This window comes from Nipponia nippon, unplaced genomic scaffold, assembly GCF_047370975.1.
Source record: "Nipponia nippon isolate SJK-2023a ecotype South Korea unplaced genomic scaffold, ASM4737097v1 scaffold_2, whole genome shotgun sequence".
NCBI classification, from domain to species: Eukaryota; Metazoa; Chordata; class Aves; order Pelecaniformes; family Threskiornithidae; genus Nipponia; species Nipponia nippon.
This window is the reverse complement of record NW_028262336.1, coordinates 63,375,560-63,401,719: the sequence shown is the minus strand read 5'-3', so window position 1 is coordinate 63,401,719 and position 26,160 is coordinate 63,375,560. Positions and strand designations below refer to the sequence as shown.

Sequence of the window (26,160 nt, the reverse complement as noted above, 5' to 3'; positions counted from 1 at the left end):
AGGACTGACCTAGCTCAAAACAATTGGATTTTCAGGATTTTAAGCTAAAATGTTTCCAGAATCTTCTCAGCTTCAATAAAAAGAAGAAACAAGCAAACTTATTTCTGCTTTTCTTGATAATTTCTTCTACAGTTTTCCATCATCATACACATGGTTATGTACCTTATATATCTAACCATGTTTCCAAAAAATATAAGAATTAACTTCTACATTATACTTCCAGACAGGCTGTTTGAATCAGAACGGTTCTTGAATGTAGTCAAAGATTATGACTCTTTATTCACAGTTGTCAGAGTTCCTCAGTAGCCTGTCCTGACCAAGACCTTTTTTGTGTGCTCTTTTCTGCTGGCAGCATTGTTTTGTTCACTTATTTTGACCCTATGAATGAAGCATTTCTTGACTTTATCTCCTGTTTACAACTGCTGTCTTTAAACAAGCCCAGCAGTACTTCCTTATCAAGGAGTCCAAGGGCAGTAGTAGCATTCTGTAATATATAAGCATCTGCTTGAAAGGAGAGGTGGAGAGTTCAATATTTGCTGGCGACATGCAGGGCTCACAAATTCAAAGCATGTACACGACTTTATCTTATCCCACCTGAGGCACCTGAGTGTGTGGTTTGAGAAGATATTTGCTGTAGGCTTCCAGGAGCAGCTCTCCCTCCTTCGGTTCGTGTGGGAGCATAGGTCAGCCATGCTCCTTAGCGTGAGTGGAAGTACCTGCTTCTGGAACTTTCTCAAGCCACAGGAAGCTGCAGTTCCTTGCCTTGTTCATCTGGGAACTAAGTTGCATCTTCTGATTCAGACTTCTTCAGAATTCCTTTCTCTTCATCTCTTTTTCAGTGCTTGCTAGCACTCCCTCCTGGAAAGCCTTTTTCAGTTCACTCACTTGCCTTAACAAAGTGCAAGGCATAGTTTTGAAATTCTCTTATAGTAACAACTGGTCAATCTGTTATCTTTCTCCATTCTCTACTCTTATTTTTGTCACTATTCTGCCTATCCTTCCTAGTCCTTCCAGTGCTTTATGCTTTTGCATAAACTTCATATACAGGTGTGTGACTTCAGTTATCATAACTAAATATTAAGTATAACCTTCTTTAAGTGGACAAGTATTATGGTCTGCCTTCTAGAATATTCTGTAACCAGGACTGTGAAGACTCAAGGTGCCAAAAAATTTTAATAGGTAACAGAAGAAAGGGAAGACATCTAGAAATGAAGTTTATTATATTAATGTGGGAGAATAACACATGCAGACTGATGTTGAAATTTGTTAAATATAGGAGTGCATTGCAATTGCAACACTAGGGTGATTTTCTGTTTTATATTGAGTTGTACTTTCCCCCTGATCCTTAATTCACAAATGGATTTGGTTTCAGTAATCATAAAAAGCCTTGATATAAAATGTAGGGGTAATGAAAACTGTTGATTGAATTGCAACTGAAAAAGCATTGACTAGTGAATAACCAGGTAGTTATTGAGTAAGTAGATAGAAAACAAGTACCTATGTTGAATTAAAGCAGTTTGCTTTAATGTCTTTTGGGAGTTTATCCTGTATTCTCTAGATCGTTGTTTCCTTGATATTCAATATAGATTATTTTAAAGCATGCAGCATTCTTTTTTTGGTGTTGTCATATTAAGTTTGTTAGCAGTTTGCTTAAGCAAAGATGCATAATTGTTGCTTTTTCTGGAAGAATGGAATTGAATTTTTTGTGGTTCTGACAGCACAGGGGGAGAAGAGGAAGCATAGCATCTCCTCAGGGTAATAGTCAAAAGCCCAGAGAACAGTCCTTTAATGACACAGATGGTGGTTACTGTTGGAAGTATACCAGACCAAAGCTAAATTGTAGTGGCAAAAGATATTATGGATTCCTTTAGGTTTTTAGAAGCCATGCAGAGGAGTTTCACATCTAGGAATAGTAGTGACGCCAAGGTTGGAGAAGGGAGTCTGTAAGGTGCTACAGGCAGTCAGCCTCCTTGAGCAGTGCTTCTGATGTACGTAAGAAGTTGAGATGCGACAGCCTGTCTCACTGCTGACTGAGGGGGCATTGACACCGTATAGTGCAGGTGTCAGCACCGCAGCTAGTGTCCCATCTGGGTGGTTATGTACAACGTCAGTGAAATTCAGAAAGAAAAGAGAAAAATCATCCGCAATTCTGTTCCTTTGCAAAGTCTGAGAGGTCACACACTCACAGTTATGTTAATATTCTCAATAAATCTGGCAGTTCCATTGAAAATTTCAAGTACTGTTTGTTCTTAGTTGCTTTTATCTTCTTGATTAACTGGCTCCACTTTGAAAAAGGAAACAGTGCTGCTTTCAGCCATTGGTTCACAAACAGGCTTTTATACTTTGTAAAAGAGAAACCATAGATAAAAATCCTTTCCCATAGTTCAATAAAGTTAAGTCCTGCAAACTGTAATAATATAGAGATTAAATAATGCTAAGCTTTTGAAACTGGCTTGTTCCAGTTACTGTCGTACAGCCCTTCTGATAGTCCTGCCATTTTGTAAAACCTGCTGGTATGTATTCTCTGTACTGTCAGATTAATGGATCTGCACATTTTCTGATGAGTTGTTAGAGCTGTCTATAATAATTTTTTTGCTGTGTAGGAGCTCTGCACATGAACCAAAACATTGTGTTTCATCCTGTGCAAATGTAGAAGTGGAATATAGTTTCCAAAGCTATCTGTTGTTATGGTATAGGGAGGTATATGTACATATATAGGGACATATATAGAGAGCACGTACATAGGGAGGTATGAAGAGACCTTGAAGAGAAGTTGTAGGTTCTTTAGTCTGGGAGGTGTTGAACTATAAGCATGGTAATATTTCAATCGCAAGATAAGAGTACTAGGGGTATGCCTTGGTTGTGTTCGGGGACCTGCACTATGCCAAAAGTAGAGTCAGATGATTGTGATTGTCCCTCCTAGCTTGTTTAGGAGCTTTACTGTTTATGAAATTCAGATGTCAGCATCACTATTTTTGCAAAACAGTTTTACAAAGCTGTTAGTAACCAGGAATTAATCTCATTTTGCTTGTACATATATATAAAATACCTTGGACCAACCCTAAGTGTAGAGTGTTGTGGCTTAAACACGTCACAGATGGATCCTGGTGAACACTGTGCTAGTAATTCTGCTGTGATTACAGTTCAGGGTTTGGGGAACAATTTTGAGAGCTAGTTAATGATCTCTGAAACACATGGGAAAGAATATGAATCAGTAAGAAAGCGACACATAAAGCAAGGGATGCAGGCAACAATCTTAGTAATTTTAGCTGAAACATTGATAAAGACTTGTATCAGGTCACAGTCATATCCATGCAACTGTCTGGGCTTCCCCTGGCAGATATTTTTGGATGCTGGAGAGCAGACAATTGCAGCTTTCCCTTTCCTGATTTTATATGCAGGGAGGTCTAATTCATGCTCGCAGTTCAGATACATCCACAGACTTTACAAAGAAGGAGGCACTGTTAATTAGTAAGAGAAGCTTGACTGATATCCTTATGAATTACAGCCACAGCATATGTTCAAGCTGCTTCAGTTAAAAGAACCTCTTGACATTTGAGTTGTATTCTGTATTGATCTATTTTCTGAGACAGTCAACACAAGAGATATCTTTTCTTAAAAGGCTAATAAAATTAAAATATGTCTTTTTAAATTAAGATATTATCACAGCATCCTTGATACCTTGATACTTTCTGGAGCAGGGATTTCTAGAACTAGGTGGTAAAGACTCATGCTGAAGACCATGGACAAGTTTGTTTTGCAGGGGAGACTAGGTAACTAATGCTACTTTTTGACTGACAGCTATAGAATAAATAGTCTGAGTATTTATTCAGAGGAGGTATCTCTGTAAGCCATAACAATCTTTCTTGCATCTTTTCTGTCTTCCCACTCCATCTGTAGAGACACAGTCTCTGTGAACGTGTCCCTACTGGTAAATAATAGATTGAGCTGAAGTGTTTTGGTAGCCCACAATGCTGCATTTTTAGCTTGCTTCCAGACCCTTTTTTTGGATTGTTCAAGGAACTTTCTCTTTGATTAATCTGCTATAGGAAGGCATAGTCTTAAACCTTAAGGATGGAAGCCAGTTGATCACATTTGATCTCAGCATCAGGGATTAGTCTCAAGCTCTCTTTTGTTTAGCAGTATGAATGTGGGCCAAAGAAGTTTTTCTCCTTTCTCTAGGATATAATAAAATATTGTACATGACTTGCTGCCACAAATCTGGGGAAGTAATTGGCTTTGCTAGTGGGAATACGGTGGAGGTAGTCAGTCAAAATTAACGTGTTGTTGTTGATATTCAGAGTAACAGGACATAGGTAGGAGTGTACCATAAGTATTTGTAGTCAGTTAGTACAAAAAGGAGTAGAATTACTCAACGTGCAAAAAGGATCACTTCAAAGGAGATGTTCATGAAATGGCGAAAGGAGACTTAGGACAATTTTTAAGTTACTGGCTCCAAAATCCCTTTGTCTGTGGAAGAGTTTCTTTTGAGAAGATAGATCCCAGTTTTACAGGCACAAATGAAAATTCAGCTGCATAGAAAATAGATTTTTCGAAGCAGTAGGCTGCAGAGAAGAACTTTGCCAGATGACACTATAAATAAAAAGTTACTCATTTTAAAAGACAACATTATGGTGGGGGGAGGGGAATAAATGGAAAGGAGAAGAAATACTGGATTCACTGTGGCTATGAGTAAGTGCCTATAGAGAATGTGGTGTTTTTCTTTTCTAGATCCCTTGCTAGTTTCCAGCCAATACTGGAAAACAAGGCTGCTGCTGTAGCTTGTGCAGAATGCAGTACAAGAGAGGCTTTTTGGTCAGCATTGTTTAATGAGTTATTTTTACCTCGAGCACTAGCTTCCAAGTGCCTCGTTTTCTGTACTTGTTATTCAGGGCAGTATCTGGAAAGCCCACATGAAATACAATCCTTCCCTGAAGAAGTCAGTGTCCTTTTTAAGATAGAATGCTGGGCAAAACAAAAGAATGAGAAACTCTATCAGAGTATCAGTAAGTTTGCAGATGACACCAAGTTGGGTGGAAGTGTCGATCTGCTGGAGGGTAGGAAGGCCCTACAGAGGGACCTGGACAGGCTGGACCGATGGGCCGGGACCAACTGCATGAGATTCAACAAGGGAAAGTGCTGGGTCCTGCACTTGGGTCACAACAACCCCATGCAATGCTACAGGCTGGGGGAGGAGTGGCTGGAGAGCTGCCTGGCGGAAAAGGACCTGGGGGTGTTGGTTGACAGCCGGCTGAACATGAGCCAGCAGTGTGCCCAGGTGGCCAAGAAGGCCAATGGCATCCTGGCTTGTATCAAGAATAGTGTGGCCAGCAGGACCAGGGAGGTGATAGTGCCCCTGTACTCGGCACTGGTGAGGCCGCACCTCGAGTACTGTGTTCAATTTTGGGCCCCTCACTACAAGAAGGACATGGAGGTGCTGGAGCGTGTCCAGAGGAGGGCAACGAAGTTGGTGAAGGGTCTGGAGCACAAGTCTTATGAGGAGCGGCTGAGGGAACTGGGGTTGTTTAGTCTGGAGAAGAGGAGGCTGAGGGGAGACCTTATTGCTCTCTACAACTACCTGAAAGGAGGTTGTAGCGAGGTGGGGGTCGGTCTCTTCTCCCTAGTAACGAGTGATAGGACGAGAGGAAATGGCCTCAAGCTGCGCCAGGGGAGGTTTAGGTTAGACATTAGGAAAAACTTCTTCACTGAGAGGGTGGTCAAGCATTGGAACAGGCTGCCCAGGGAGGTGGTTGAGTCTCCATCCCTGGAGGTATTTAAAGAACGGATAGATAGGGTGCTTGAAGACATGGTATAGATGGACTTGGCAGTGATAGGTTGACGGTTGGACTCGATGATCTTAAGGGTCTTTTCCAACCTTGACGATTCTATGATTCTATATATTTCCAGATACAGTGAAGGCATTGGGAATGGCTCTGTAATATGCTGCTGGAAGTATATGTTTGACATGTTACACTGCCATGCTTTTTTATCTAACAGGAAATAAAGAATATCTTCCCAACTGATGCGTTTTGCATGGGAAGGGACTTCTGCTCTTTCCAGGGTGTCTCAGCAGGGCCACATGGATGTTGTGAGGTTATTTTTTTGGCTCTGTTGTGGATGCAAGCTTCTTGTGTGACAAAGACCCAAGACCGTAGCTTTTCCTATGACACAATAGTTACCTCCCTGGCTGCTGTTAGCTTACAGTTTAGTTGCAAATATAAACAACGCTTGATCATGGCGACCAAAACAGTACCTGCAGTTGAACAGAACTGGATGTTGTTTGGCCTTGTCCATACTAGGGAGTGTTGGGCTTTACCTATACTACTTGGTGTTTCCCATTTCTCTACACCAAGTAGTAGCTGAAGTGTTAAATGTACCTTTTGCCTCTCTCAGTCTCTCATCTGTAAAAAGCTGATGCTATTGCTTTCACAAAACTTCTTTGAGGATTCATTTGTTTATGAATCACTTGGAGAGCCAAGACAGATCAGATTTTCTTACAAGTTTCTCTTGAACATGAAGCTACCGTTATTTCCAAGAAAAATGTGTTTCCAGGTCTCTCCTGAGTGAAGTGTATGTGAGCTGCAGCCTTCAGCCTCAGATGTACCAACAACACACTTCTTCCACACACACTCTTGTCTTCCAAGAAAAAGGCAAGCATTGGTCTAAGCCTTAGTAAAAGGCATTGAAAATACAAGATGTTCTGTGTATCCTCTGAAGGAATAACTGAATGTTTGCAACTCCAGAACATTGTGCTTGTGACTTCAGTTGCTTCAGTTGAATCAGCAGCACAAAGTTTGCTTCAGATGAAAAGTGTTTCCTGTGACTGATAGAAGGATGGCTTTTTCTGGAAGGGGGGAGGGCCAGGGGGTATGAGGAGGATGGATAGGCCTGGACTGAAGTTGACACCTTCGTCCCTGCCTTGTGGCTATCACTTTCACTTGGTGGCATCTATCTGTTTACATCATACCATGCTGCTCTGAACTCATCAGGAGCCAAGTGCGTACTTGAGCTCACAAAGGTCAAACATCCTTCTTGTAGGCTTTATCAAGAACTGTGGCTTGTCCAAATGAGTAAGTGTCAATAAACAGAAAATACCTAGAGAGAGACTACTTCAATCTGCAGCTTCCCAGTGTTAAAATGTTTTGTCCAGACAGTTTCCAGTCTCGCATATTTGTTGCATTTTGCTTTGAAGATTTGCAAAATATCCTCCAGAAAGGACTTCTGGGAATTATAGAAATGTTTCTTGGAAAAAACTAAGCCATTAAAGAGACCTGGATTGTAATGCATGCATTTACACAGCCTAATAAGTAGCAGGGAGCTAAGAAACATTGTGGCTGTGGTTACAAAGCCACTTACTTTGTAGCATGGGTAAAGATACTTACCTGAAGTGTTCAACTTTTCTCGTTTTTGGAAATGCTACCTTGGTACCATATCTGGTGATTGTGGGACTTCACTTATATCCAAAAAGTATAGATCAGTCCCAGGTGAAATAAGTTGTTGTTGGAAGGGTACTAATGAAAAATCTTAAAGTTCTTGTTGGAAGAAAATGTGTGTGCTGAAATCATCAGCTGTTCTAGCACTGATTTAGAATTTGCATTACAAATACTGAGAACTAGTATACGTTACCTTGCTGTATGCACTACAGTTTCCAGCAGGGTTGATGAGAGGTTAGAGGTGTTTCATGGTGAGAAAACAATGCCTGTTAAAGCTGTAAGAGGGATTCTTAAGAAAGCTTTTGGACAGGGGAGAGTTAATTTGCACTTTTAGGAAGAAAGACATTCTTATTAAGGTAGTAACAATTCTTTTTCTTTTTGTCTGCAGGAAGGAGTTGAAGTGAGGGTTGCCCGAATATTCAATACCTTTGGTCCTCGAATGCATATGAATGATGGTAGAGTTGTCAGTAATTTTATCCTACAAGCCCTCCAGGGAGAACCACTAACAGTAAGTAATGACCTCTCAGTGATATGAAGAGTTGTTGAGAAAGTGTTTTAGTCATCTGGAACTTTAATCTCTATCCGTCACAACTCTTCTATGGGGACACGGCATGACAAGGCATACAGAATCATGTTTTGGTACTTCTTCCTGCTGAGGAACTTTCTCTGAATCCTTTTTGGAAGTTAGGCATCTAAATGTCTTTTTGCAAGCTTGGAGATCAGCCTAAATTTTCCATGTATAACGTAACGTTAAAGGCCTTCAGGCTATACTATGTGTTAGTAAATAAAGCTGTCCAGGACTGTTTTTTCTTACAGTTGACAAACGGGTGTGGCATGACCCACATCTATACAGCTAAATTTTCCTGCCAAAGGAAGTTGCCACATCCAGACTATTTGGTGTGAATGGTCCTTGGCTCTTGATAATGCTTAAGCCATGTCACAACATTGTCTGGGAGAGCAAGAGCTAGCACAGGCCAATACTCTGCCAAAGATGCTGCTGGTAATGTAGCAATACAGACAGTGCCTGACCTATGCCCTGGTCCTGTTTCGTTTACTGTTATAAAATAATGAGGATATGTAAAATAAATGAGGAGACATCCTGAAACAGAGAGAAGTAGTTTGGAATCTGAGATCAGTTGTAAGCTCATGGCAATGTTTACAGTTTATGTGACATACAACAGAAATTTCATATAAATATTTGTTAATATTGCCTAGATTAGAAGAGTGAAGTGCCAGGAAATCACTCAACGGCTTCTGCAAAATAACTAAAAATGTTGCTAAGTACTTCCACGGGGCAGCTATCTTGAGATTGAGACAGCATTCCTTCTAATGGAGACTGTAAAATCCAGACTTCAGCCAGGAATTCCTCTAGGAAGGAGCAGGCAATCCAAGGAGAATAGGATGGAAGTTTTGTGACAGCTCCCACTACTGTGACTCTTGCAGAGCAAAATCTGAAACTGGACAGAATATTGAAGAGTCTAGACCAGGGAATAAGTCATGCCCAGGCAAGAAGCAGCTTGGTGTCCTGTGATAGATCTCCACTAACTTTAATCTTTTTCAAATAATATGCCAAAATATGGCTACCCCGTGCAAAACTTGGGTAGTAGAAACTACCCTACTGACAGGGTGAAATCTAGAACTCTTTATAAAAAATAAAATTAAAAAAGCTCAAATTGTGTATATTCTGCAAAGCAATGCACATCACCTGACTTAAGTACACTGGTAATTTTTGAAACATTGGTCTTCTCTGGAGGTCAGCATTTGCTTACTTGCTTGCTGTTTATCAGTGATTGTTAACTTAGGCCATTTGTTATTATTTTTTAATGTCATCAGTGATGCATCTTGGCTACTCTGTTGTTCCTAACTATTGCTAAATTTCTGGTTTAGGCTTGTGGTTATTTCAGAGTAACAAGCCTGTAGTAATTTGAATGCTGTGTTCACTCCTAAAGATTTGCTTTTTCCACAGAGATTTACTTTTTTTCTAGAAAGCACTGTCAGTGTTCAGAGTATGGTAGCACTTGTGTGGTGCTGACTGTGACTTAATGGCCAGTGTTTACTAGGACATGTGACATTTAATGTGTCAAGTAAGTCAGCGTTAAGACTGCAGATGTCAGGGCTTAGTCTTGAGTAGCTGACAAAACCAGTGAGCCCAGCTTGCCTAGTCTCTACTGATAGGAGTCTCTTCAGCACTGAATAGGGTAATTGCACAACCACATGGGTTCAGTACTTTTTTTCCTTTCAAAACATCAAAAAAAAAAAGCACTCAAACTCCTGCAGAAAGAGTTTCATTTTCTTACCCAGGCGTCTCCCTAGAGCTGCAAGTTGAGGCTGCTTCTGTTTGTTGCAAGACACTAAACAAGTAGAAGCTGACAAGAAGATGGAGCTTCTTGCTTTGACACTTTTGGTGCTTGTAGGACTTGCTTGTATCAAAATATGAGTGTAACCATATAGTGGTTTGTCAGTATTGTGTGTTCCCAGGATGGCATCCTGGGGCATAAAGTCTGAGCCTCTAAATGCTGTTTAGAAAGCTCATCTAGCCTACAGAGGGTCAGAAGGTACTTCCATTTTTCAAGTTTGTTCCCCAGTGCATGTAGTGAGCTGTTGCAATATTTGGCCTCTCAAATGTTTTTTCATTCATGCTTAGTTTCTCAAGTTTTATTGAAAATAGTACTGTAATCTTTTATAACAAGAACAGAATGAGAACACTAGCTGGAAGTTTTGTGAAGCCTTACTAAATATGAAGCAGTTATCTTGCTTTAAAACATAAAATCCATGGGATATTTCAGAGCAACAATAAGAGAAGTCTGCAGTCAGCGCTGTTCTGTGGGAGGGAATATTGAAAGCTTTTTTTTTTTTGTGACTGCCATGCTGTCCAGACTTTATCAAGAATGTAATAGAGGATAAAATAGAACATTTGGCCCAACATCACTGTTCTGTAGGGAGTAACTGTCTGACATTGAAAATCACTGAATATGAGAAAAGAACTAAGGAGAGAGTTGTTTAGCCAACCAGGTCAAATAAGCAGTAGTTGAGACCAAAAAAAATTTCACCCTTGTATCATCACAGAATTTGGCTGACAGGAATACCAAGCGTTCACCTTTTTACAAACTGAATGTGTTCAATCTCTTGGTTCAAAGTAAATAATCTCTTGAAAAAACAATCTCTTTAATTTGAAGAAATTATAGCCTATGCAAACATGACCATTGTTGCTTTGTATTATTGTAAAGGGTTTATTAAGAGAAATTGCGAGGTATGAAGAGAAATTGGGAGGAGGAAACTACATTGTATTTTCTAGCTACCACCTGCACATGGGAAAGGTAGCCACATGGATAACTTTGCAGAAATCATGCACAGATTATTTAGTGCTGTAAAATTTATCCCACAAGCTAAGAAAAAACAAGCAGGGAGCTCTATATATGTACACAAAATCTGCTTCCTGTTTGCTTTGGGAGTCCATCAGGCTGTCAGTGTGCTTTCCCGGTGCATTCTGCTCAGAATCAGTCATTGAATAAACTCTTAAACCCCTGATCTTACCCAGTGCCTACTGAAATGTGAACTCTTTTGGTTCTGAATCAGCCTTAGAGAGCAGCAGGCTTACCAAGTGACAGATGATGGCATGTAAACCAATTACATTGTCTGTCCTGTCCCCTAGGAAAACAAACATGCTTTCTATTCTGTCCTTCCAAAAAGCTTTTCTGTTGTAGCAGGTTGATGGTAAGATGTGTGTGTCCCCAGTTAAGTGTTTTCACCACTTAAATATGCCTACTGATAGCTTTCAGAATTTAAGTATTCATGTTCTAGGGACTTTAGTACTGCACGCAATTAAACTGTGAAAAAATAATGTTATCCGGTACCATTATGTACACTTTAAGTATACCTTAATGTATGTTTGAATTTAAACACCTTGCTTTCTCCAAAGTGCCAGCACATAACCTGAGGAAACTTTTTTCCCCTCTAAGATATTGATACAAATCTGTACAGGTGACTTTGGGAGTCATATCCTCTAGAAATTTTTCTACCTCCCATTTCCCCAGATAGTAATATTTAAAGCCACCTGACTTTTTTTTTTTTTTTTGTCCTGATTGCTTTAAATGCTTACAGTGCTATTTTCTTGACAATTTTTTTAGAGACCGCTAACATTTGGTGGTCTCTTTGAAGTTGGTTGTTGTTAATGAGCGAATAAAAATTGCTCGTCATAACCACATCTTAGTAGTCTGAGGTTTGCTTTAAATACTTGGCGCTCTGTTCTGCCTGAGTGCATGCTGCAGCCTCTCTCAGTGTTCCAGGAGAGGACAAAGCATCACTCTGTCCTACATCCCTGAGAATGTTTCATACATGCAGAGTTCTGGTTAGCAAAATGCCTAAGGATATGTTTACTGGAGACACGTCCAAGAGGAAGACGACCTTCAAAGAACTGATACTTTGCCAGAGGCTCTGTAAGCACATCTTTTTCCGTTCCTGTAATATTGAGCTTGTGCCTCAGGTGTTTCTCCTTGGCCCATTTTTCTAGAATGGTGAGGAAAAGATAGTTGGGCTAGAGAGGACTTTTATATTTATGTGACTTTTCTAATGTTCTCCTGTTTTTAGGTCTATGGACCTGGAACTCAGACGAGAGCTTTCCAGTATGTCAGGTAAGCCTTGTTTGTACTCTCTGATATTTACTTCACTTGACGGGTCTTTGAGCTTGCCCAGCTTTGTATGCACGTTCATTTTAGTCAAAGAAATTATATTCATCTGTAGGCCAGCTTTACTTTCAGAAGGGAGACACTGAAGTTTTTAAAAGTACCAGGAAAGAAAACGTTAGTTGGTTTAGAATTTTGAATTGAGATATTAAGGTGTTCTTCCCTTCAAGGGACAGCAAGTAGCAGGGAGGTAAGTTTTAATGCTGAGCAGTTTTCCAGTCCTTGCATTTTAATGCAATGCTGCCACCTTGTGCCTGTGGGGTTGCTGTGGTCAGTGCATGTACTGGGGGAAGGAACCGGTTGAGGGGGTATTGCTGTAGCTGATATTTGCAGTGTAAGCAAGGCCAGAATGTACTTTCACTAAGAAAAAGTGAGTCTGTTCTTCAGCATACTTTGTTCTGTCCTGCTAGCTGAACTTCCGTGCCAGGCTTCTGGGTTGTTTTAATCATTCTCTGCTTGAAAATGTTCTTTCCCTCTGGTGAAAATAATAACAGCAGTGATTGATAGATGCTATGGAAAACCCATCGGTTCAAAGTAGCCACTCCTTTCCTGATTATAAGTCATAATGAAAGGGATCTGGATTTCTGTGTCCAGGGATGAGCGGATAAGCTTGTTGCTGATAACCCAAAATAACTTTGGGTTATTTTGATGGGGGAAAGTAACACCAAAATACTGGTTTTTAACAAACTTGGCTTAAGAATTTCTGAAAGCGAGAAGACAATTCAAACAGCAAATTGCAAAGCAGGTGGTGGTGTCATGTGCCTCTGTCTTACAACTTACTCCGTTCTGTTTGAAATACGTTGGAAATGAGTCTCTAAATATGCTTGGATACTAGAGGGAAGAGGAAGTAGTAATTGTTGTTTAGTAACTTGGTATTTTTTTATATTCTTTCATATGCTCAGATGAACTATAGCCAGTGTATCCCAAAGATAATCACCCTTTCAAACTAATCTCCAGTTCAGTATATCTTACAATAGGGACTATGGAACAAAGAGCTGAGAAAATGTGCACCCATCGAAGTATACACTGTAGATCTGATTTCAGCATTCCTCACTCAGCTGCTTGATCTGCTTTACTGGAGCTCTGAGGAGGCAGCTCTCGTTTTAGACAAGAATATTATTTATAGGGAAGTGGAAATTGCCTCAATCTGTTCTTCCCTTTTTACAGTGATCTTGTGAATGGGTTGGTGGCGTTGATGAACAGCAATGTCAGCAGTCCTGTCAACTTGGTGAGTATGACAGGTCCACTCTACTGTGTTTACTGTGCAGTGGCCAACATCACCTCTATGTTCCTCCTTATCACTGGTGCTGATTTTGAGAAGAAATAAATGAAGCAAAAAAGCTTTTTCTGTTATGAATAATGTATTCTTCCATGTGTTCTCTTTATAAATAAGATTAAGCCCCTAGATGTTGAGATCTTACAGTTCCAAGAACAGGATGAATTTGCTAGAGTTTTTCATTTGTTTTAGCAAAAAGATTTATGTAATTAGAATATGAAAAAAAAACTGAACAAAATATGGGGGGGCGATGCGCAAAATACACCGAGGAAATTATTGAAGACTGATTTTAATGCAAAAAAGCACTGAAGAAATACTTAGCTCTAAATAATTAGAAATCACTTCATACTAATGGGATAGCATTTGATTGTATAATTTTCTAATATTGATTAAGGCTGCTTAGAACGTAACTTTTCTAATAGAATTTTGTTCTGTCCCATTTGTTGTTGCCTTATTCTCAGCAGTGGATATAAGAATAGAAAAAGGATGCATATGCCAGGTCATTTCTGTGTGTGCCAACTTTTGCCAGATCAGGTATTCAACTCTACAGGGCAGTGGCTGACTGACTAGATTTTCCTTTTTTACTGTGGCCATAAATTCAATTCTATGTTTCTATCCAAATGCTGATATTTTTAAACCTCATCGCATGTTTTGTCTCCAGAAAACTCAATGTTAAAATCTATATGTACCTAAATGTTCAGCTTTAGGTCAAATGATGTAATAAGAAGAGTTTTGCAACAAGGAAAGCTAGGGATGAAGGGAAATTGAGTCTGATGAAGGTGGGCTAATGCTAACAGGAAGCTTTCAGCATTTTGTTCTGAAATGTTGATCAGGAGTTCATGTGCAAGTTGGTTAAAAAAACGAGAGTTAAGAAAAGGAGTATGGTATAGAAAAGCAAGTAACCTTTATACATATTGATATGTAAGATGTAGTAAATGCAGAAGCAATTGTTTGCAGCTAAATTGGTTGGTTTTTGTAATTCTGGATGAACTGAGAATTTAGCATACTTTATTATATCATCTGTCCTCAACTCAGCAAAGTCCTTGAATCTAGATTTCAAACTGATGATGTGTTTGTGTGGACTGCTGAGTGGTCTATGCCTTTACTGTGATTGAGGTGCATTTGCCCAGTCTTTACAGACTAATTTTTCTGGGCACCCCCCTACATACATTGAATTACCAAGGCAAATGTAACAGAGGGCAATTTTTCTAATGAGTATGGAGCTTGTCGAAGTTACATTTTTTTCATTAAAGTAGGAATAAGGCCTAATGTTTAGCTGCTTTAGAGTTTAACGTGACCCTGTTAGAATTGTCTCATGTCGGAAAGCTAACATGTCTTAAGGTGTTTAATTGCTATTGTAATGAATGTCCCTTCTATTTCTAGGGAAACCCAGAAGAGCACACTATACTAGAATTTGCACAGTTAATTAAAAAACTTGTTGGTGAGTATGATAAGTAATTCTTAGTAAAGCTTATGAAGTACTTATTGTCATTAGATGATTATTACTTGATTAGTGTGTGTAATATATGGATAATTTAATTGGTCTTTGGATTTCTTAATAACTTTTATCAAAGGCATTTAATTGTATCCTGATCATATAATTAAATATTAATAAGATAATCAGAATTCTCTCAATTGTATGCAAAGTATTGCATGAACAGTAGAATGAATACATTCTTTCTGTGTATCTGTGTGATCTATACCAATTATTTTGTATAATGTTTATGCATTTTTTTAGCTTTGTTTTGGCACAAGAACAATGCATAAATGAAATGTAAAACACATGAATGAAAATGTCTTGCATAACATCTTAGCTGAAATATGGATACTTCAGCAAGAGGGTTCTTCACAATTATGCAGGCTGTTCTCCTTCAGCTACCATTAAAAACCTCATGCTGTGGTGACAGTCTTTCTCTACTTTTCACTGATCTCCCAGTGACTCTTGCAAAGGCTGTCAGCACCTCCCTTGTATGTGGCTGGGAAGAAAACACTGTGTCTTTCTCTTCATTCTTGCTCTGATACCTGTAGCAAATCAGAGCTCTCAAGAATGGAAGCGAAGGACTGTGCTTAGTCTTCTAGGGCGACTTCCTAATGAGATGAAACATACTGATGCCATTAGCCAAGGGTTTTTAGTCTGCAGATTCCAGCAGTGCTTCTAAGGGATCTGAAAAAGACAAGTTCAAGTACCCAGTAGAGAAGCTGATGCATGTGGTATTTCTAATAGAGGACTGTCCCCTCTGGAAAACATCTATGGATCCACAGATCAGGGAAAGAAATTGAAAACCACAGCACCAAACCCATCAGATGCATAGAATAATTGTTACCTCCATTTGTCTGTTTATTCACAAACAACTTGATCTGTTTCAGTTTGCCCGGAGAGGCAGTTTAGTTCTGCATCCATAAAATCCCACAGTAACATGGCATGTAAACTATTTGCTAGATTTGGTTAGAGAAATTGTCCTGTTTCTGTGTATTGTCATGAGGAAAGGCAAGTACTATGTTAGCTATTTAAATCCCACTGGAGAGTATGGGCAAAGACGAAAAGAAGTCCTTTTACAGTGCGAAAGTGCTAACAGAATCACAGAATGGTTGAGGTTGGCAGGCACCTCTGGAGGTCATTTGGTCCAAACCTTGTGCTCAGGCAGGGCCACCTACAGCCAGCAGTGGCCCAAGACCATGTCCAGACAGCTTTTGAGTATCTCCAAGGATGGAGACTCCACAGCCTCACTGCGCAACCTTTGCCAGTGCTGGATCACCCTCACAGTAAAATATTGTTTCCTGATGTTCAGAGGGAACCTCCTGTGTTTCAGTTTGTGTCCATTGCCTCTGATCCTGTCAATGTGCACCACTGAAAAGAGCCTGGCGCTCTCTTCTTTGCTCCTCCCATCAGGAATTTATACACATGGATAAAATCCCCCCGAGCCTTCTCTTCTCCAGACTGAACAGTCCCAGCTCTCTCAACCTGTCCTCATAGGTTGAGACAGGAGAGATGCTCCAGTCCCTTCATCATCTCAGTAGCCGTTCACTGTACTCTCTGCAGTGTGTCCATGTCTCTCTTGTACTGGGGAGCCCAGAACTGAACCCAGTCCTCCAGGTGTGGCCTCACCAGTGCTGAGTAGAGGGGGAAGATCATCTCCCTCGACCTGCGGGCAGCACTCCTCCTACTGCAGCCCAGGATACCATTTGCCTTCTTTGGGGCAAGGGCACATTGCTGGCTCATATTCAACTTGGTGTCCACCAGGACACCCAAGTCCTTTCCTGACAAGCTGCTTTCCAGCTCGTTGGCTCCCAGCATGTAGTGGTGCCTTGGGGTTGTTCCTCCCAGGTGCAGGACTTTGAACTTCTCCTTGTTGAACTTCATGAGGTTGCTGTCAGCCCTTTTCTCCAGCCTCCTTTCTCGAAGTCCCTCTGGATGGCAGCACAGCCCTCTGGTGTATCAGCAACTTGGTATTGACTCAGTATTGACCCCTGGGGTACACCACTAGTTACCAGCTCCAACTAAACTTCGTGTCACTGACCACCACCCTCTGGGCCTGGCCACGCAGCCAGTTTTCAATCCACCTCACTGTCTGCTCATCCAGTCCTCAGTAAGGATGTTATAGGAGACCGTCTCAAAAGCCTCACTGAAGTCAAGGTAGATGATATCCACGGCTCTGCCCTTGGCTACTGAGGCAGTCATTTCATCACATAAGTTTATTAGACTGGTCAAGCATAACTTCCTTTTTGTGAATCTGTGCTGAAAGCTTTGTGAAATGCTTTGTGAATCCATGTTGCTGTGGGACAGCTGGTTCGCCCAGCTGTTGCATGCAGTGTAGCTGTGTCTGTGGAAAGAGTTTCAGTGGTAGAATTATGAAGCAGAAAGCTGCAGAAAGACTTGATGCTCTAATAGATAGGAAAGATGTAAATGCAAAGCATAGTGAATTGCAGATGATAATGCACAGTGTCTTGTTTAATAGGCAGTGGGAGTGAAATCCAGTTTCTCTCAGAAGCACAGGATGACCCTCAGAAACGAAAACCTGACATCAGAAAAGCCAAGTTATTGCTTGGCTGGGAACCTGTGGTACGTACAACTGTATTACTGTTGTTGTGTGCAAAAACACAGGGAGGCAGAGAGGGATGGGGGAGGACCACACGATAACGATATGTTTCAGTTATCAGAACAACTGCTTAACATAGTCTCCAGGACAGTTGTTTAAAAGGCTGTCTCTTGTATGTTGCCCTAGCTCACGATTCAAAAACTGCTGGGTAAGACTATGGCCTGTGCAATGCACAAGAGCATATTAGCATTAGCGTTTGTAATAGACTTCAGTAGAAAAAAACATTTTTAGGATCGGCATTCTAACTTTTTCACATGCATATTATGAAGTATCTACCTTTCTGTAAGCCCGATGAATCCTTTAAAATACATGGTACGTAGTTATGGGAGCTAATGAGTTTGATTTTGCTGCAGTCTTCATTCCTGTCTTTGCTGTGGTAACATGCATTATGGAAGGAAAAAATTGCTTTTATTTTGTTAAAATATTTTTTGAAAATCTTTGGAATAAGGCTATTTTTAAGATGATCTGTAACATCATTGTAACCAAAAAGTTTGTTTGGATTAATAGGAAGAAATATGAGCACCAGAAAAGTGTTCTGTTTTTTAAGAGTTTGTTTAAAGGGAAAAATGTGAAACTCAGGCAAAACAGAAGTTAGCTGGAGAGAGATGACACATTTTGATTATTTTTTTTTTTATCCTCGTGGACTGAAGTAAACGAGAATAAGAAGCCCTTATTTTGGACTCAGGTATCATACATAGAGATGTTCAGAGCTTGTTCTGTGTGTTGATAAGCTCGAAATGTGCTCAGGATTAGTCTAACATCTCACCACCCACAATAATGTCTGTCCGCCTCTAAAGCTTAGTTACGAGCCATCTGAGGTGATGTCAAGATTGTGTTTGTTCTACACAGCTAATATGCAAGAAATACAAAATGCCCGTGGTTGCTGTTTTTTACTTTCTCAGCCTTTTTGGTGAAGTTAACTGTGCCAGTGTATAACCAGGCATAGCTGATGATAAGAGCTGGTTGGTTTGGGGAGGTAAGGTCCGCTTAATCCCCAGAAAGGGTGTGACTTTCTTAGCCAGCTCCCCATTCTAGCTAGCACAACGGTTTGTAGGCTTTTTTAGATTTGCAGACAAAAATCTTTCCAGGAAATATGTGAATCTATCTAGTAAATGTAAGCCTATTAAAAGAAAAAGGTAGCTCCAAGCCCTTCTGAAAGGATTCACAGAGGCACTGGATATTCATAGACTATGCCTGAAAGCACAAGGACAGTGGCAAGTGTTGCAATCACAAAAGGTTTAAAACAGTTAAATTTTGTACTTCTGACCTTCTGTGTTTGTCACAGTCAGTACCAAAACTTACTCTGAAGTAGCAGTACAGTGTTGATACATCAAGGCAAGTAGTTTTTGTGCTGCTATTTTATCCTCCTGTATTGATGATGGTATCAGCAAGCATGTCAGAGCATATGGCTCCTGAGAAAAGTGGGTAATATTTCTGTTGTTCCTGTCTACAAATCATAGTGTTTAAATACAGGCACAGAATACGAAGAATTACACTTATTTGTATAGGATTTAAGAATATTAAATGAGATACTGAACGATAATTTGTATCCCCTTTTCTGTGTATCAGTGGAGCACTGAAGAAATAAAAACTAAAAAAAAAAAATACCCACCATCTTTATAGCTTTCTGTGGTATATTCCATTCTGTGAGATTCTGCGGAAGAGGATCTTTGATCACTAAAACCAGAAGGGGCTTATCTCTTTCAATGTATAATGAAATGCAAATAGAATTATGTAAGTCTGTTTTGACACTAAACAGACCAAACGTAGCCCTCTGATAAGATTGAAATTTGTTGGGGGTTTTTGACTTACTATGTCAGAAAATATATCTGATGTTTAAAAGCTGACATGCATTAGCAGTGCAGAGATGTAACCAGTATGTGGTGCTGTTAATACTTATATTGGCTAAGAATGAGACTTCCTAGCAGTCTTTTGATAACTGTATTAAAAAAGATACCATTGTGAAAAGAGCTGATGTGAACTTAGAGTGATATGATTCTCTCCTCACTTTTGGGAACAGGTCCCATTGGAAGAAGGTTTGAATAAAGCAATTCATTACTTCCGTAAAGAACTTGAGTATCAGGCGAACAATCAGTATATTCCCAAACCAAAACCCGCAAGGATGAAAAAAGGAAGAACAAGACATAACTGAAGACTATTAGTTGGACAGGAAATTCCCTGCTTGATATTTGATGGATGTAATTTTTTTTTCCTTCTTTTTTTTGAGAGAGACTTTGAAACAGGTATCATGAAGAACAAACTGGAATTTCATTCTGAAGCTTGCTTTAAAGAAGTGGATGTGCCTAAAAATAACATACAAATATTCCCCTTCCCCTGCAAATCTTGCCTTGCACTTTTTAAATCTGTCTTTTTATGTAAAATAGAGTAGAAGCATCTTTTAGTATCTTCAAGTTTTATATCTTGCTGTGAGATCATTTTGTTGTGACTGTCCTTGACAGTTTTATTTACTGGTTTCTTTGTGAAGCTGAAGATAAACACAAACGGGATGGAAAATGCCAATTTATTTATAAAATGGGTACTATAAAATATGAGATGTTCTACTATGCATAAGAAAAAAGCTAGTGGTATTGTCAGATGACACTGGCATCTAAGTATAGAGGAGTTTAAAAGAATTCTGTAAGAGAGCTTTATGTATTCTTTAAAGGAGAGATTTTTTCAAAGGTTTAGTTTTAGTTGTACACTTGAATTTGAGATATTTTCATTGATTACCATGGATAAGGATATTTTGAATCACTACTGTGTTGTGCGTACTCTGGGAATAAAGTTAATGTATTATTGGTTACAGTGGTTGAATATGCTATTTTAATAAAATATTGAAACTTCTATTTACTAGTTTCAGGGTTTCACTGTGGGCACTTCTCTGGCATTACACGTCTGTGCATTTATTGTATATTAATTAGAAAGTAACGGTCTATAAATAATTGGGTCTAAGTTAATAACATTGGTCTTTCGTTGCTTGTCTCTTAACAGATATATTGGAAGGGCTGCAGGGTGTCTGTTGAAATAGATCGGACAAAAACATCGTGATTTATTCCAGTTCAGGTGGTTGATAGTGATGCAGGAGTATAAGATTTTCTTTAAACCATAGAGTCTAACTTCAGCCTCCCTAACGGAGGAAATGTTTCTGTTTTAAGCAGTTATTGGATTGCCAGTAAATGCTTTCAATTTTGGTAACTATGCCTGTCATCTTAGTAAAAAAAAAACAACCAACCAACCAACCAAACAAACAAATCCAATTCCCTTCATTTTTAATAGTTCCCCTTTATTTTTAATACCTAAGACTGGATACCTAGGAGGGGAGATTGGCAGAAAGTTTTCAAAAGGTATTTTGGCTTAGTGCCACTCAAAATTGAAAATCCTAAACCTCGTCAAGCAAAGTGACTTGACTTTATCTGACTGAAGCTTGATATTTCATTAGCTTTCAAGTATCTTTAACTTGATGGTCAAAGTGGGAGTTACCTGTAGCAATGACTTGCCGCCCGGACCCAGGGAGGACTCCAGGAGCAGGATGCTGTTTAGGTCCCTTTGTCCAAGCGTGCCATCCGCCAGAGCCTCCCGGTGCTTGCAGGGCTTGGAATCGCATCCAGTCTGTCTGGTAAAGCTCCCTAGGACTCCAGCAATGATGGGGCTGCTGTGTTCGCTTGTGTGCCCTGTCTGGACTGGGGCTGCAGTGATCCTTTTAAGACAAAACGGTTTCTTCCCTGCTCACACACACAGGTTTTCTTCCAGTGGAAATCTGCCACACAGCTAAGATGGGGAGCCAGGAACCATTTTGCTGTCTGGACTCAGAGGTAGAATTTAGGTGTTATACATTGCCTCCATCTTTTCACAGTTGAGCAGCTTGAGGTCTGCTGTTTGTTTGACGCCTTTTTCTAGGTACTTGATCTGGGCATTTATACCTTATTAAATTGCCTGAAAAGTACACCGTGGTGCGTGTGCTCCAGATGTGCCTGTAACCTGTCATTACTGATAGGCTCACAAAGCACAACCTCTCCCTATACTCAAAACCATAGGTGGATGTATGGGAAAGTAGTGCCCACTTCTTTAATAGTTCTGTGGTGAGAACTGTTAAGCAGCTCCCAGCATGGTGTTTTTAACCCTTAAGCTCTAGATTCCATTTGGGGAAGGTGCTCTTTTCTCCTTATATTTTACTCCTCGTGCAAACTGTGCTGTTGGATGCCAAAGCATCTGTAAAGAGGTGGTGCACAAGGGTGCAACCCTAGTCCAGCATTTAGAGCAGCCGTTGAGAATAAACGGGAGCTGTGGGTACCAGCTGTTACTTCCAGGACTGTTTTTCATTTCATCCAATGACATCAGTGCAAAATACGTAAACTATACTGAAACAAGCGTGCTTCTGGAGACTAGCACTAAATATGCATTTTCCAAAAAAAAAAAAAAAAAAAATCCCGCAGGAAGTCTGAACATTTGGATACTACAGATATGAACTTAAAAGCTTTTTAGGTTACTTCACAGCCTGACCTCCTTCATAAAAGGAGCAAATCAGAGAGAGGGCAAATGGCTGGTACCGATACAACCCATCTGTGAGTATGTGGCATGCCTCCCATTGGGCCTGAGTGACAGACTGTATTGATTTGCTGCTTTCCTTATACTGTTTCTAGCTTTTGTTTCAGAGGTTCCTGGTTCGGTTCCCATATTCTTTCTAAATAGTGTCTTCCATAAACAGCAGCCGAGGCAGCTGTTGCCCTTTGTGTTTGAAGCCGGTGACTGGCCTTCTAGCTGATTTGAAAGACGTGAATCGTGGGTGTTAAAACAGAGCCTGCTGGTGCTTAAGACTGAAAGTCTGAGGTAATTTCAAGTTTGGTCTGGTCTGAGCTGAGGGTTCAAGAACACAGATGAGGGTTTGCATGTTGGTGCTCTCTGCTCCCATCTGGGGTTACACATCTCCGAAGGAGAAAGAAGGCATCAAGTTTGCAGGGAAACACAGGTGAGAAACAGCTGCTGCCTCTCCAAAAGAGCCACTTTTGATGGAGGATGGTGGAATACAGTACTGAAAGCTTGGAAACATGGGACTCTGGAGTAAATGAAGCCAAGCCGTATTCTCATTTCCGTGCCTGAACACAAAGTATTGGTTTGTTTGGGTTTTTTTTCAGGAAATTTGAGAATTGGGATTTTCTGCTGTCACCTGGTCAGGCAGACAAGGTAAAACTGACATGACCAGGCTTGAGGTGCCTATTCAGTCACAGTGATGTGCATGAACAGGCAGCTCAAGCAGTGTTAGATGCAAGTCCTCCTCTCTCAGTAGGGAATATGCAGTGTAGCGGAGGTCTGTGATGAACTGGCCAGCTTGGTGCTAGCAAGTGAGGTAAGTCTTCTAGAAGAAGAGGTGTGCAAGGCATCCACTGCTGTGGATTCCTTGAACCTTGCAAGGAGGACCACTCTTGCTGCTGGAAGTTACCACAGTGTGAGGTCCACAGTTGGATTTTATTTTTTTTTTTTAAAACATGATGTACTTTTGCTTTATTTCTCTATGTAGGCTGCTTGGAAGCTTTGTAAACCACATTGCTGCTCTACAGACAAGCTACAGTGGGGCTTGCAGACCTAATTTATTTTTAGTTCCATTAATGTATAGTCTAGAGAAGCCTCATTTCTATTTTTAGGTTAGATTTTTTGCTATGTGGGGAAATCATGATCTGAGAGTCTTCCTGTGTCTGGGGTGTTTGCAGTTTCTCTAACCTCTATCGACTCTGGAGAGTTTAACAGCCATTGAACTCACCACCCTCTGGGCATTTATGAATGTCTCTCAGTCGTCTATTTGTTCAAGGAGCTTTTAGAAATGTAGTATATTTGAAAAAACTTTCACTTCTGTCAGGTAGGGTTGGAATTGAGTTTCAAAGTTGAGAGAAAGAGGTAAGGAGGGGGGAAGACACGAACACGATTGCATAAATTCGTTAGCCTTAGAGACAGGCTACAGAGGGACACAGGGCTTTGATTAGGTGATGGATTGAGCTAGTCCACAGGCTTATATTAGTATTGAGTTTAATGCTACTTGAGGCCAAGAATTCCTTGAAGGTTGTTAGAGGCTGATCAGAGAGGACTTGCCCATAGGACCAAGATGCTTTGCTAATAGCAAGGGAAGTGTGTACTCAACATCGCTGGCCCTAACATCCATACATCCCCTCCCTGAAATCAGGGGGAATGTAGCCACCACAAATCCGTAGTTGCTCTGCTGTGAGCATTTTGCTGTGCTTGGATCACAAGTGGCAGGAGAAGGGAATCCCTTACTTGCAGCTCTGACTCCCTGGAGCTACCAGGAACAGCAGCAATAGGTCTGGACAAAAGCAGGGCTCCTTTTGTATGGCAGAAGGTTTCTCAATGTGATTCCATATCAACAGGGAGGTTTTTCTGAAATAACAATTCATATTTCTTGTAAAAAACAGACTCTTGTTCTCTATTCCTTTTCACAGTCCCTTCCCTTCTCTCACTTGCCTATTCCATAATAGCAAACATGGCAACAACTCTTGTCCGCCTTGTTTTGTTGCCATTTACAGCCTGGAACAAGCCACATTCATGGCTGGTTCATTCTTGCAATGTTTTCCTGAGTTTCTGACATGTTCTTCAGCAAGGAGGGGATCCTCTGAAAGCCTTGGTCCATGCCATGGCTGAAGCAGCTGGAAGGTCCAGAACATGAAGCTACAGGGAACTGTGGGGTGGCCTTAAGTACCACAGTCTGAGCTCTGTCCACCCCACTGCAGAGAAGGCTGTTTTGAGCAAGGAAACCTGCACCTTCCATCTGGGAAACAGTCCTGGGGTAAAAGTGCCCAATCCCCCATTCCAACATGTTTCTGTTACAAGTAGGAACTTAAAGGGAATGAAGGCCCCCCAAAAATAATAAAATAAATATATATTTAAGACTGCTGATGAAGACACTTGATCTGGAGAGAGAGATCTCTGTCTAGACTTGGGGGGGAGTGTGTGATAGCGGCTGCGGGGGCACAGCAGCAGTACTTCTGTGCTTTGACAGAAAGGTTACCTTAGGGGCATTATCAGCAAAGGAGGCAGGGCTGCCCTGTCAGTCTGACTGACGGACTTGCCTGGCTGACACCCGCAAACTGGGGGATGCGGCAGCATCGGGTCTTGAAACATGAAGTGCTGGGCCATGGCCAAGCTGCTCCTGTTCTGTAGGGAGCCACAATGAACAATGGCTGCTCTTCTGTCTTGGTGGGGAGGTTACGTGATGTCAGCGCCGGGATGGCTGGGGATGATGACGATGGGAAGCGCTCTGTGCTGTCTGCACAGCAGAATGGAAAGGCTGGGAGGGGATGCACAGTTTTGTCCGTGTTTTGGGACAGAAATAGTCAAAGGAAATAATTAACTTTGTGCATGTAGTTAACTTTGAAGCACTCTGTGCATATTTGACAAACAATTTTTTTTTTTTTAAATAGTTTTCCTCCTTTTGCCCAAACCTGTGATGGCTCATACCTGCTTGCTTTCTTTGTAGCTTATTGCATGTACTTTGGCATCATTGCAACTGCTGCACTTCAAGTCAGGTGGACCCCTCTGCAGGAAGGAAGGTGCCCTCCCCACAGAGCTATTGCTTTGTACTGGGTTGACCCCAGCCAGGAGCTAAGTACCCTCCCAGCCGCTCACTCCCCCCTGCCCCAGTGGGACAGGGGAGAAAATAGGAAGAGCAAAAGTGAGCAAACTTGAGGGCTGAGATAAGAGCAGTTTAATAAGTGAAGGAAAGAAGGAAAAAAAAACAGGTGGGGCAAAGGCCACTCACCATCTCCCCTAAGCAAGGCTGATGCCCAGCCAGTTGCTGAGCAATGGCTACCCTGGAAGATAAAACACCCACCCCCTTCTTCCTCTTCCCAGCTTTTATTGCGGAGCAAGAAGTTACGTGGTATGGAATATTGGTCAGCTGGGGTCAGCTGTCCCACCTGTGTCCCGTCCCAGCTTCCTACCCGCCCCTAGCCTACCTGCTGAGGGGGTAGCATGGGCAACAGGGAAGACCTTGATGCTTTGCAAGCACTGTTCAGCAGCAGTGAAAACATCGGTATGTTATCAACGCTGTTTGTTTTAGTCACAAATCTAAAACACAGCACCATACCTGTTGTTAGGAAGAAAGTTAACTTTGTCCCAGCCAGACCCCAGTACACAGTGGAAAACTTCAGCATGCAGCGCCGTGTAATCAGAAAGATTTACTTTTTTTCTCTTAGAGAATCCACAAGAGAGAGATCGTAGACTTTGTTGTGAGCCTGCAAGGCAGCAAGCTGCTGGCCTGAGTCAGCCTGCAGGAATGGGCACAGCTTACAAAGGCCTGAGGAGTGATGGTATTTATTTACAGCACTTTTTTTGTTCTTACTTATTCAGCAGGTCTGAATTCCCAGTTGTTGTAAATTCTGGGAAATGTTGGAAATGATCGGCATGGTTCAAACATCGCCAAATTCTGTGCACTTTTTTGATAGGACACAAAATGGAAGTATTCTTCTAGGAATAGGTATTTTCCAACTGTGCAAAAGAGTGTGTGCTTGACTCAGAATATGATTATTCCGTATTTGGAATAAAGGGTCTTCTACCGAGGAAACACACCAGTTTAAACCGATTAAACTGGCAAGGATTCTGCTAAGAGCGAGCGCTCCAAAACCTAGGGGAAGGCTGAGTTTTTGGAGCATGTTAGGCTAGCGCCTATC

General features: G+C 40.9%; 1 protein-coding gene across 2 annotated transcripts in view; it reads left to right on the top strand.

The window, feature by feature from the left end:
- Window positions 1–20,334, top strand: part of UXS1 (UDP-glucuronate decarboxylase 1) — a 65,912-nt gene extending 45,578 nt beyond the window's left edge. For both annotated transcript variants that reach the window (XM_087757543.1, XM_087757544.1), the window contains 6 exons: window positions 7,822–7,941; window positions 12,021–12,064; window positions 13,283–13,343; window positions 14,775–14,832; window positions 17,348–17,451; window positions 19,509–20,334. In XM_087757543.1, the coding sequence (XP_087613669.1) occupies window positions 7,822–7,941; window positions 12,021–12,064; window positions 13,283–13,343; window positions 14,775–14,832; window positions 17,348–17,451; window positions 19,509–19,640 (519 nt within the window). In that variant the 3' untranslated portion in view covers window positions 19,641–20,334. The remainder of the gene's footprint in view (window positions 1–7,821; window positions 7,942–12,020; window positions 12,065–13,282; window positions 13,344–14,774; window positions 14,833–17,347; window positions 17,452–19,508) is intronic.
- Window positions 20,335–26,160: the final 5,826 nt, after the last annotated feature.